This window comes from Mandrillus leucophaeus, unplaced genomic scaffold, assembly GCF_000951045.1.
Source record: "Mandrillus leucophaeus isolate KB7577 unplaced genomic scaffold, Mleu.le_1.0 Scaffold220, whole genome shotgun sequence".
Classification (NCBI taxonomy): Eukaryota; Metazoa; Chordata; class Mammalia; order Primates; family Cercopithecidae; genus Mandrillus; species Mandrillus leucophaeus.
This window is the reverse complement of record NW_012102255.1, coordinates 1,691,133-1,704,488: the sequence shown is the minus strand read 5'-3', so window position 1 is coordinate 1,704,488 and position 13,356 is coordinate 1,691,133. Positions and strand designations below refer to the sequence as shown.

The window sequence follows — 13,356 nt, the reverse complement described above, 5'->3', positions numbered from 1 at the left end:
AGCAGTTCGGTTCGTTGACTCCTCGGCGGCCGCCTCTCCTTCGGGCTCTCCTCGCGTCACCGGAGCCATGGCGTTAGCCAAGACCTACCCGGCGGCATCCTCCCTGCCCAACGGCGATTGCGGCCGCCCCAGGGCGCGGCCCGGAGGAAACCGGGTGACGGTGGTGCTCGGTGCGCAGTGGGGCGACGAAGGCAAAGGGAAGGTGGTGGATCTGTTGGCGCAGGATGCCGACATCGTGTGCCGCTGCCAGGTGAGGCGACGGGCCTCTCACGGGAGGCTGGGCCCGGGAGCTCGGGCTGCCTGGCACCTGGTGCCCAGGAACTCGGACCCAGGACCCGGATCCACTGGCCAAAATGAGGTGTCACCTTGAGGCTCTCTCCTCCTGTCCTGAGCTGCGGCGACGTGGAGAAATGGCGGGAGGTCGGGGACCCCTGACCTGGAGCGTCGGGTGAAACTTGGGGTGGTTCTGGAGGCAAAGGTGGGCTGGCGGGGAGCCTTTGAGAGATGCGCGATGCCTGGGGACTTGCAGTTTGGCGTCTGGGGACTGGTGCTCCGCCCCGGGACTGAGGCCAGGGTGGAGGTGGGATGCGGTCCGAGTTTGAGGAGCTACCGCCCGAGGCCTGCTCCCAACTCTTCCGACTGCGGGCGGAGACCCGGCGCGACGGCAGAGTCCCCCCATCACCGCCCCCCCACCCCGCCCAGGGCGGCGGAGTGGGAGTGGATTGTTTCGAAATGTCCTGAAACCCGGACTCCGTCTGCAGGACTGTGGCAGGCAGTGTTTTGCTTCCTCTGGTCCACTTTGTTGACGTCCAAACCCACCCACCTCTGGGCTTTGGACTGTTGTTTTAGGGCCCTGAGTTTCTTGTTTTTGTTTTTGTTTTTACAGTGTGCTCCGTACCTTAAAGTTAAGGAGAAATTACTTTTACTAGTTGGTCCCAGAGGAAGGAATCCCTTCTCTGTTGAAAAAAAGTAAATACATGGATGTCAAATTGAGTATTTAGAAGTAAATATTTGCATTGCTAAGGTGACATCGAAAGTGCACTTTCGGAAAACGAGGTGGTAATGAACTTCTAACGGGAGACACGTGGTTTTCAATGTAAGCTTTCTTCCTATTTGTCGTTTCCTTTGAAGCAACATACAGGGGAGGCGTTTTGTAAAGGCTCTCAGATAACTCTCTCCAGCTTCAAAATTCTAAGTAGATGAGTAATAACCACGTTCAAAACAAAGCATAATGTAATATTTGAAGTTAACTGCTGTCTGTTTAGGTTGCAAGGGTATTTGTTTTTGAACATACATGGCATGATATGATGGTGCCATGCTGTATATGTTCTAGTAAGTCATAAGCTCCCTTGAATACCATTCTAAGCATGCAGAAACAGTGAAATCACAGGTATATAGAAGAGCTAAATGCAAATACTGCAAATATTCTCTGATTTACCTTGTTTCATTTTGTTTTGTTTTCATGCAGAAATCCACCCTGTCCATTCTGAAATAGCTGTTACACTAATTGCCTCTTAGGAAACCGTCACTACCACCTCTCCCTCCTTCCCTTCCAGCCTATTACTTCTCCACTCCTCTGGCAACACACTTTGTACCTTAGCACTCTGGAGGGTGTTGCCATTAAATTCCTGCCCCACACTTTCTTAGGAAATACTCCAGAAATCCAGCCTTTACCTACCTTTTGTCTTACATTCAGATCTGGTCATGCTGTGGGGAAGACGTACCAGAACGCCGAACTTTCTTGCTGTCTAGAAGGGGAGAGAGGCGGAGGCCTGTGTGTCTCCTTCACTGACATCTTGAAGTAGCTCAGGTTGAGCTACACTATGGGTTGTAAGAAGGTTTGGAGAACACAACCATTATGGTATTTATTCTAAAGGATTCTCAATTTAATATTCTATCGAGAAATATTAGAAGTAGTTTGTAGCTTGGAGAAGGTGTTACTAATGTTACCAAGAAAGTAGTCTTGAAGTCGTGGACCGACCTGATCTGATGCCCTTGGAAAGTCTAGAGAAGTGATTGAGAAGGAACTAAGTTTGGCTTTAAAATGTTACCTGAAGATAGTGGAGAAACAAATGAGGGGCCCTGTTAGGCAGACTTCCCTCATCTATATATTTTTGACCTAACTACCTTCCTTATAGAATCCTTATGTTCTTCTAGTGCCTTTTAAGAGTGTATCATTAGGATTCTTTATTAGTCTTGTTAGCAAAAAATAGATGAGTAATGAATAGATTTAAGCATTATCTCTTTTGTGATTTACCTTGGTAACTTTGTATTATTTGGTTAGCCCTAGTAAGCTGGCATCTACTTAATGAAGTTCTCCTAGGTGTTAAAATTGGAATGTTGGAGTTCTTACTGAGTGTGTATAGAGAGCTGGAAAAAATCAACAGTAAGACATTGTGAGCTTGGATTGCCTTGTCTGATGTCTTAAGTTTTGTGTGTTAGTGAAAACATGTCCTTTGTTAGAGTTTAATATATTCTGCCATATTGATGTCATGAGTTCAAATTTTATTCAGCACTGTTTCTCCAGAAATGATGTACACATAATGTATCCATATTTCACCAGTAGAATCATAAGGACTTTCTCCTAACATAAAATATAGTTTTAAAAAGAAAAACTGGCATTGCATTTAATGATAAATTTTAATATATAAAATGCCTTTTTGGAAACACTAGATGCAAACCCAATGGCATTTTCACTCTTACAGCGCTTAAGGCCTGTGTTGTTCAGATTCAGGATTTATGGGAAGTTATTTATAACTTGGTAGGTTCCCCAGATCCGTAAATATGTAGCACTTACATCAAAGGACAGCCACTACTGATGCCTTAATTTTAAATCAATATTTATTTTAAGAAGAAGAGAGAAGAACTAAATAGAGGCCCAACCCTGGGTACAGGTCATTCATCTAGTAAACACTGAGTATCTTCAGGGGATCACTTAGCCTGGGAGTCAGAAATCTGAAAAAGGCAGGGATTGTGCCTACAAGGAGCTCACAATCTGGGGGACAACTGCTGTGTAAGCAAAAATATTGAGAAGGTCGGGATGGAGAAAGGTACTAGCCTAAGTGTTTCAAGGGATTAAAGTATGGGACCAAAAAGGTCCCTTTCTGGCATCACAGAAGGAAGTCTAATACTGTTTTTTCCCAAATTCTCTCAAAGTAAAATACTGTGCTTTGGTTTCTTTATTTTGCTGAGTAGAAACTACAGAAACTTCTTAACTGTAGTAGTTTATACCAGGCTTTAAGCAAAGGTTTATTCATTGTTTTTGAGGAAAGTAAGTTTGGTGGTCTTGATTATAATGACACACACGAAGTTGCCTGTGATCAGGAAAGGCTAGAGCGGTATTCCCTGTGTTTTCTCTCCAAGGCTTTAAAGCCAATACAAAAAGAAAATACTAAAGTTAGTTATAAGGGAAGGCAGACCCCATCACTTGATATATGTTTTTAAAAGCTTGCTGTAAAAATAAACATACTGAAAAAATACTACTATTTTCTAGCTAGATACAAGTATCTGCTGAAGATCTGAAACCACTATTAGTAAGTGTTAAAGAAGCATAAAAGACATACCAGCAGCAAACTGAGACTTTCTCCTTGAAATAAAAGGTGAAAGGTAATTTAAAAGAAAATGTTAGTATTATTTAATGCCTTGACCTTGTACAGCTAAAATGATCTGCCAGGATAGTAGGTAATTAGCATTTAAGGTAAGCCATTCTTCCAGGTTTATAACAATTGCTATTTCCATTTTCTGATTCTTTTTGTATCATTTATAGCATTTCCCTAGTATATAAGTATTTACCAATGTCTGTTATACTATACTTGGTTAAATCTTGTTCTGTTTGGTTACTGTGGTTTCTCTACCAGAATGTAAATTTTCTCAAAAGGGGGACTTCTTTTTTTTGTTCTGTAGCGCCTAATACTATATGAAGCAGAAGGGAAATACTCAACCAGTGTATTCTGGGTGGCAAGATCACCCCTAGAAATTTATTTGAAATAAGTAATAGTAACCCTTTCTTGTAATTGTTTTAACATCTCTCTGGACAATTTAATTGACTGGTGACATACATTTAAGGTGGAATTCCTAGCATTCCTTGGATTAACATTTGTTGCTTAGTTTTTTAGCTGGAATGTTTTACATTGTACCATTCAAAGGCTTTGTTTATATTAAAATCTTATTTCTTGTTTCTAGGAGAAAATAGGTAACTGATATTTATCTCTTTTTCATGTATCTCCTGAACTATTTCAATTGAATGCCATGTAGGGTTCTAATAACTAGCTTTTCTCCGCTGAGGACAGTAAATCTCAATGTTCAGTCAATGAGGATGTCCTAGGTTGCTATTTCAGTTAGTAAATATAGTATCCTGTCAGCTCTGCTTTTGAGGCATGAGTTTTTATATGTATATGAGACCATCTCAGTGGTGTCTGATCAAAATTATTCTGTTTCTTTAACTTTGGTGGGAATGGATGGGTTTGTTGGATATTTTCAAGTATCTGTAAGAAAAACTGTTGCCTAGAGCAAATCTAGAATGAACCAATAAATTGATACGTACTTAGTAGCTTTCTTGCTGTAACTGGATACGAATCCAGCTGTCTTACCTCTCAGGGACTGTGTCAGATGTTGACACCGAAGATTAGTGTGGACTAAATAATGATAAATAAAAATTGGTGACTATTATACTTTTATCAACAGAAACATCAACATTCAGTATTGCCTGCTGAAAGCAATGAAAAGAACAATAAATGAAGGGGGGAGTTCCTGTGGCTACTCTGGCTCTGGGATGGGATAGTTCTTTACATTGAACCAAAATTTATATTTGATCCACATAATAAAATTCTTTTTTAAAAAGAGGCTCCATGAGATTTCTGAAAATGAGATTTTTGTCTATATTAAGTTTTAACATCTTTTTTTAAAGGAAGAATTTTATTAGTAAGAAAACTTTTTTGACTTGAAATCTCTAGTTTAATTTCAGTGTGTTTTTAAGAAAATATTTTCATGAATGTATTTAGGTGAATTTTTATCAAACATTCACAAAGAGCTGTGTGATATCATTGGTTTATACATTTTTGGTTGGATGTCTTATGCTCTCAGCTATGACCCTGGTTTGGTGAGTGTGAAAGAATATTAGAGTTTGGTAGCCAGAGTCTAAAGCTTCTTAATTAGGAACCTAAGATCCTCTCAGGCAATGCCTCCTTCCACTTTCATTGTGAGAAGTTATTTCATAATGGTAATGTAAGGTCTAAAATATAAGGTATCTGAGGTTTTCATCATTTGTGACGTGTGTATGAAACTAGAAGGTAACTATAATCATGCAAAGTAAAGTGGATACTTTTAAACCTTTAATGGATAACTGAGCTTGGATATCTTTGCTAAAAAGAAATTAAGATACCCTGTATATTTTTTTCTCTTCCTATCTAGTGTGTCTGGTTACTGATGAGTAGTTAAATTTGATCAACTTGCTGGTAGTAACTTAACCTGCTCTACTTTGGAATCATAAGCTAATTGCAGTTATGTGAATGCTTTCGTGAAAGAACAATCTTCATTTATAACTATTGCTGTGGATTGATAAGTGCTTTAGTTTTGGTGAATGGTAACATGTTTTGTCTGGAAAGGAGGAGATACAGATCTTACAATCTTTACCCTGAAAGCAGCATACATAATAAGCATTGACTCCAAAGATTTTTAGGCTCTTAAGAAGCTTGAAGACTAAACAGAAAAGTAGCAACCCCTTTTCAGTTGCTGAAATAGTTTAGGGGCACGGGATCTGAGACATTGCTGCTCTCTACTGTAATCCGTAGTGGTCACTGACTTCCTGATGTTCATTTTGAGCTCTGTGATTACAGTATGTTGTTTTCATGTATTCAAAGCAAAAGGACAAAGATAAGACACAGAGGCCTAACTAAGTAGCCAGAAAAATGCCTCTGGGCTTTGTGCATGAAGTTGTTAGCCCTTGACACTTGGGCCTGTATTCTGGAAAAGAGACCATTGTTTCAGGTCTACAACACTGAGGATCATTCACTGCCTTCATCCCTCTACCACACAGATACCAAAAATGTATGTTCAGAAAAGCATTTTACCAACTCAGAAATATGACTTATTTCTAGGAAAAAAAAAAGTTCAAAAAATTATATTTGCAGGAGTGAAGAAAGGAGTGATTTGGGGAAGGAGAAGGCCCAGTAGCAAAACCAAGTTAAGAATGAAAAGTCACTTTTGTAGACTAATATCATTTAATTCCTTTCCAACCTTTTTTTTTTTTTTTTAACCTCCCCTGGACCTTTGGAGCTTCTTAGCTAGAAGCTTATACATATTAGCATTTCCTGATCCAAAATTTTATTCTATAATTGGATTTGACAGCCTGTGGTTCTGAGGAGTCATGGAAAGAACATTCAAAACACTTGTCTTCCGACTTCCGCAAACTTAACATCAAATTAGGAAGAAAAGGAATGCATGGAAAATGAGAACAGTTACAAAATAACTAAATACTGTTACATCATTCCTATATCCTGCAGTAATGCTTTAAAGTGTTGTCCTTGACAGCATAAAATGTTATTAATACCTAGCAATTAATCATTTTAATATTCAGTTTTACTAGTACAAGATGTAAACTCAGCAAGGGGTATATATACTATGTTGTAGTAAGTTTGTTTTGTGAACCGTTTGTGTTCTTTGTTTGCAAGCAATGGAAAGAAACTAACTCAAGCAAAATGGGGATTTGTTTAAAGGAAGAGCAGGATGGTGGCCTGAGATGAAGGCTGCTCCTGGAATCTCAGCAGCTAGAACTGGCAGCCTGTTTCTTTAGGATGCTTCCCGTAGGTGACAGGCGTCTCAGACTGCTACTGCTTTCCTCCTCAGTATTCAAATTCAGATTCCCAAGGGGGAGGAGCTGACTGGCTCAGGTTGAAACATGTTTCCCTGCCTGGATCAGTTTGCTGTGGCTGGGGAGATGATTCCTGTGATTTACAAGTAAGGGAAAAGGAGGGGGACTGAGCATGCAAAAGCTCTAAGTAACCTGGAGTTAATTTTGTATGGGAAAATAAGGTATGAGGAAGCATTTGTTCTGGATTGTTCCTATTTGTAAATTATTTTCCAAGTCTAATATGCTATTGACCTGTAGTGCTTTTCTGGAAGAAAAAATAGAGTTAAATTGGTTTGTATTATTTTAACCTTAATTAAAATAATGAAAATTAGCTATGTATTGATTGTAAAAACTAAAAGCATACACCTGAAACTTTGCTGTTCAGCTTTGAGAGCATAGAATTTTAGTCCTGGTTTTTGTTTCTGTCATGATGTTCCAGTTTATTTCATAGCTCTGTGATGAGATACATTTTTTCCTGGTAATTAAGAAGCTTATTTAATATTTTCTTTGTATTTAATCTTACTGTAAGAATAACAGTCAAAGAAAATTGATAAAATATATATTATATTAGGGGATGTTTTATGACCGCAATTGAATTTTCTTTCATATATTGTTCACCCTAATAAAATTAACGTGCACTTATTCTTGATATTTAATATAAGAGCATCATATAAGGCATTATAAGCTTGTGCTTTTCCTCAAAGAAACCTGCCACATAGCTACTTGTGGACTTATGCTGTTTTTTGTTTCTTGGGGGGTTGGAGAGGGGTATATTTCAGAATTAAAATGGTTTAAAAATTGGCCTCAACATGAAAGCCTGCCTTGCAGTGTTGTGGCACTGATGGAAGTGTGAATGGGAAGGCGGTGTTAGCACGTGGCTGGAGAGCCACTCGGCCACTCTGCCTCCCTCCCTCCTTCCCTGCCTCCCTGCCACGTGGCTTGTGAGGAGCCACGTACCTTTCCGTGCCCAGGCCTCCCCATCTGTGGAATGGAGTCAGTACCACCTACTTCATAGGGATGTTGTGAGGACTGGAAAGAACAATGTCAACTGTTTTTAATACTCAGATGCAAGGCTGATGTCAGTGAAATCTGTACTGTATAAAGGCTACACAAAAATGGACAGACATTTGGTTAACTGTGGCAGATACCAAAAATGTATGTTCAGAAAAGCATTTTACCAACTCAGAAATATGACTTATTTCTAGGAAAAAAAAAGTTCAAAAAATTATATTTGAGATTTATTACTAAATATTTCCCCTGTTGGATGTAATTGATCCAGAAACAGCGTTGAGATTCCACAGCCCTTTGTTTATATAACTATTAATTGAACATATTCTATTTTTTTTTAAGTAGTATAGAATATACAGCTATGGTAATGGAAAGTATTTGTTAAATGCTACAAGAGTGACTGGGATCATAAGTGTTATGGGAGTTTGACAAAGAAGCAGGAGGTAATTAGTGTAATTGTTCATGTGATTATAAGATTCATACTTTTGTGGAAGATAACTGATCAAGCTTGGTTTGTGGAAAATTGGGATTGAGAAGGAAATTGTATGTTTCCATTAGAAGTAGAACAACAACAACAAAATATCTCCCATCATTTATTTGGTACTATCTGGCCTCCCCAGTGCTACCCGGGAGAATCATGGAACTTGATTAATCAAACACATCCTTGCTGTTGCTCATCCTGGCACATACTACATGGAGTTGCCCATGGGCCCATGTAGGAGCAGCTCCATCTGCCCTTATAATATGTGGGTGGGAGACTGAGGGGTGCTCGTATTTGAAACTGGTTTTGGTTGTGGTGCTCATATTTGAAATTCTTTGTTTTGCTGTCTGCTAATACGTGACCTCTCCTTGGACCAGTGTAATCTCTGTTTGAGGACAATTGCCTGAAGTCCCAAGGTGAATAATCTGAATATTTTAGGTTTAGCATCCAAATAGGCACTTTAATTTGAAGCTTTGTCTGTTGCATTTTATAAAATACAGTATACTAAAACTTGTTTCGTATATAGATTACCTCATCAAGAAACTCCTTATGAGCAGCTCCTTCTCAGTTCACCTCAAGACCCTTCTGCATAGTGTGCGTTTCGAGATTAAAAGTTATGCCCCAACTGCCCCCCAGAGCACTAGTGACCAAATAGAAATAAGACTTAGATATTTTCCTCTAAATCCTACGTAGGATAATCTAGGGTTTTTCTGGGTATATTTAACCATATTTACACACTGAAACAATTTAAATGATATTTAAACCATATAATAATCAATGTAATACTGGTTATTGGAAAATGTTGATATTTTTCAATAACTAATATTTGGATGAGCAAACTTTATACCACCGTGTGACTTTAAGTCTTTTACTGCTGAACTTTCCAGCTTGCACTACCTATAAACTTGGACAAACTTAAGGAGTTAAGCCAAGTTTTCCCTCTAAAGTCATCCATCACAACCATCTGCCTAAAAAATTATGTGTGTGTGTGTGTGTGTGTGTGTGTCTAGAGCAACCATCGCCTCTTTATTATGGTTAATTCCATCATTACTACCTGTCTTGGTAAAATATTAGCTAAGAGAGTAAGCTTTTGTTGCACAATAAGAACATTGTCATGCACTGCCAGTAATAATTGTCAAATAATAATTCATCAAATGATTATATTAGTATATCTATAAAAGTAATTTTATGTAAATTAGGAGACTTACTTTAAGGGTCTACTCCAAAAATTAGAGTAGTTTATTTTTAACCTTGAGCAAATGATGAAATTTTAAAAACTTGTTTTTTGGGGGATTTTTTTGAGACAGAGTCTTGCTCTGTCGCCCAGGCTGGAGTGCAGTGGCGCGATCTTGGCTCACTGCAAGCTCCACCTCCCGGGTTCACGCCATTCTCGTGCCTCAGCCTCCTGAGTAGTTGGGACTACAGGTGTGCACCACCACCCCGGCTAATTTTTTATATTTTTAGTAGAGGCAGGGTTTCATCATGTTAGCCAGGACAGTCTCAATTGCCTGACCTCGTGATCCACCCGCCTCGGCCTCCCAAAGTGCTGTGATTACAGGCGTGAGCCACCGTGCCCGGCCTAAAAACTGGTTTTAAAAAAATAAACTGGTTGTAGCTGGGCAGGGTGGCATGCACATGTAGTCTCAGGGACTCAGGAGGCTGAGACAGGAGGATTGCTTGAGCCCAGGAATTCAAGGCCTGCTTGGGCTATAGTGAGACCCCATCTCTAAAAAAAACCTGATTTGGCTTTGATAATAATACTTTATTTGTTGTCTCAAAATTACCAAATACTTTATAACAACTTAGTAAAAATTTATTAAACTTAGTAATTTGTAACAAGAGCAACTGAAATACAGGTAAGAATTACCCTGTACGTTATTTTTAAAAGACTAAATTAAGATAAATAATGTTCTTTTGGTGTATACTGTATGTCCTAGGATTCTATCAGAATTGATGATAAAATTACACAAGTGTGAAATAGTAATACATACTAGGAAGTTTATTACAAGATTGTTTATAGTAGCAAAAGATTGGAAACAGGCCGGGCGCGATGGCTCAAGCCTGTAATCCCAGCACTTTGGGAGGCTGAGACCGGGGGGGATCACGAGGTCAGGAGATCGAGACCAACCTGGCTAACCCGGTGAAACCCCGTCTCTACTAAAAAATAACAAAAAAACTAGCTGGGCGAGGTGGTGGGCTCCTGTAGTCCCAGCTACTCGGGAGGCTGAGGCAGGAGAATGGCGTGAACCCGGGAGGCGGAGCTTGCAGTGAGCTGAGATCCGGCCACTGCACCCCAGCCTGGGCGACAGAGCGAGACTCCGTCTCAAAAAAAAAAAAAAGATTGGAAACACTCTGAATGCCTCTCATTATGGGACCAGTATAATAAGTTATGATATATGTACATATACAAAAGGATAAAATACAATGTTAAAAGAATGAGATGATTCTCTTTGCAAGGTTATGGAAGTACGCAAGCTGCCCACCTGTATATAGTTTGCTACCATTGTGTATGTAAAATAAAACAGTACATATGTTTTGTATGCAAAAATCACTTCAGGAAAGACACCAAAAACTTGTGCTAACTGGTTGTCTTACAGCAAGGGCATGAGAAAGGCTTCACATTTTACTGTGCATACTTCTGTGCCATTTGGTGTCTGTATCATATGTGGGAATTTCCTATTTAAAAATAAATAGTAAAAACTAATGCACCTGTTTCCTTTTTGGTGTCACCTGAAGGTGTTGCCCATCATCCCTGTTTCTGTCTGCCTGTGCCTTTCCAAAGTGTGTCTTACAGATTTTAGTCCAACACCGCCGAGTTTTTTTATTTTAAATATATGCCATACCTTAGTCTTCAAAGAGTTCTTTGCTTTATACAGTGCAAAACACCATGTAAACAGGTACTTGCTTTTTGAAGATTTTTTTTTTTTTTAGCAGGGCCAATTTTTCTAGCATTTTTGTGACCTCATAATTGGTGATGATTTGGTAAAAGTAGTAACATTCAATTTGTTAAAAATAACCTTGTGGATCGGGCAGAATGGGGGAAGATGGTCAGACAGAACCCTTTACCAATTGTTCTCCCACAGGAACACCAGATTTAATAACTGTCCACACAAAAAAGCACCTTCATAAGAACTAAAAATCAGGTACCTGGTTTTAACTTCCTATCGCTGAAAGAGGCATGGAAGAGGGTAGGAAAGACAGTCTTGAATTGCTGATACCACCCCTTCCCCACCCCCAGCAACCATGGGGCACTGAGAGAGAATCTGTACGCTTAGAGGCAGGAGAATGCAGTGATCCTAGGACTTTGCATTGGAACTCAGTGCTGCCCTTGTCACAACAGAAAGCAACACTGGGCAGAACTCAGCCAGACCAGCCCTTACCAGAGGGGAATTGCCCATCCTAGTGGTCAGAACCTGAGTTCCAGCAAGCCTAGTCAGCACATGCTAAAGTGCTCTGGGGTCCTAAATAAATTTGGAAGATAGTCTGGGCCACAAAGACTGCAGTTCTTGGGCAAGTTCCGGTGTTGTGCTGGACTTGGAGCCAGTGGGCTTGGGGGGCATGTGACCTAGTGAGACACCAGCCAAGATAGCCAAGGGAGTGCTTGTGCCCCCGTTCCCCCAACCCCAGGCAGCACAGCATGCAGCTCCAGGAGAGGCTCCTTCCCTCCACTTGAGAGGAGAGGGAAGAGTCCGGAGGATTTGGTCTTGCAATTTGGATCCCAGCCACAGTAGGACAGGGTACTGGGGGAAGTCCTGAGCTCCCCATCACAGGCCCTAGTTCCAGCACAAATTTCTAGACATACCCTGGGCCAGAAGAGAAGTTGCTGCCTTGAAGGGAAGGACTGAGTTCTGGCAGGATTCATTACCTGCTAGCTAAAAAGCCCGTGAGCCTTGAATAATTAGCAGGCAGATATCTACCCAGACAGATAAGGAAAATGTGGTACATAAACAAAGTGGAGTACTATTCAACCAAAAAAAGAATGAAACCCTCCTGTCATTTGCAACAACGTGGCTGGAACTGGAGGTCATTATGTTACGTGAAGTAAGCCAAGCACAGAAAGACAAACTTCACATGTTCCCACTTACTTGTGGGAGCTAAAAATTAAAACAATGGAACTCATGGAGATAGAGAGTAGAAGGGTGGTTACCAAAGGCTGGGAAAGGTAGTGGTAAGAGTTGGGGGTGGGGTGGGGAGATGGTTAATGGGTATACAAATATAGTTAGATAAAAATACATGTAGTATTTGACAGCACAACAGGGGACTACAACAGTAATTTATTATACATTTTTAAATAGCTCAGAGTATAATTAGATTGTAACACAATGAAAAGATAAATGCTTGAGTTGATGGATACCATATTTACCCGGATATAATTATTACTCATATGCCTGTATCAAAATATCTCATGCGCCACATAAATATATGCACTACTACGTACCAACAAAAATTAAAAATGAAAGAAAAATAGCCTCGTGATCAGCCCTCATTCTCAGGCAATATAGTTTTGATTGGTATTTTTTGTTATAGAAGGATGTTGTTAAAGTTTTTATTTGTTGCAAATATATCCCGAGTTTACTTTTAAAAGTCTGTTAATGTTGTATAGAAGTTTAAACATATATGTAATCAGCTGACAAGTGTGAAAACTTGTGTTTTCTTCCATGTTTTTTAAACATATAAATTAGAAAAGTTATCTGGTTACTTAATATTTAGTCTCCTTTGTACCTAATTTTTGTAATTTGACTTTTTCCATTTTGTTATTTCTGCATAAGCTTCGTAGAAAGCAAATTTCATCATGAGTTTATAGTATGATTCTCAGTGTTAGCAGTTCCTTGATGCACAATATTATTTTATCCAGAGGTGAGCAGGTTCTGGGGATCTGTCACTAACCAAACCTAAAAGACTGGTATATAAATTAGAGGCCAAGGATAACCAATATTTGGGGGAGATTCTTGTTAAGTCCATGTAAGAATACAAATTTCAGGTCACAGAGTTGCTTGACAGAGTCTTAAGACGATGGGAA

The 13,356-nt window shown here is 39.6% G+C and overlaps 1 protein-coding gene across 2 annotated transcripts in view; it reads left to right on the top strand.

Moving 5' to 3' along the window:
* The first annotated feature begins 6 nt into the window (after positions 1–6).
* The window catches only part of ADSS (adenylosuccinate synthase), a 43,028-nt gene continuing 29,678 nt past the window's right edge, over positions 7–13,356 (top strand). For both annotated transcript variants that reach the window (XM_011981172.1, XM_011981171.1), the window contains exon 1: positions 7–250. In XM_011981172.1, the coding sequence (XP_011836562.1) occupies positions 68–250 (183 nt within the window). In that variant the 5' untranslated portion in view covers positions 7–67. The remainder of the gene's footprint in view (positions 251–13,356) is intronic.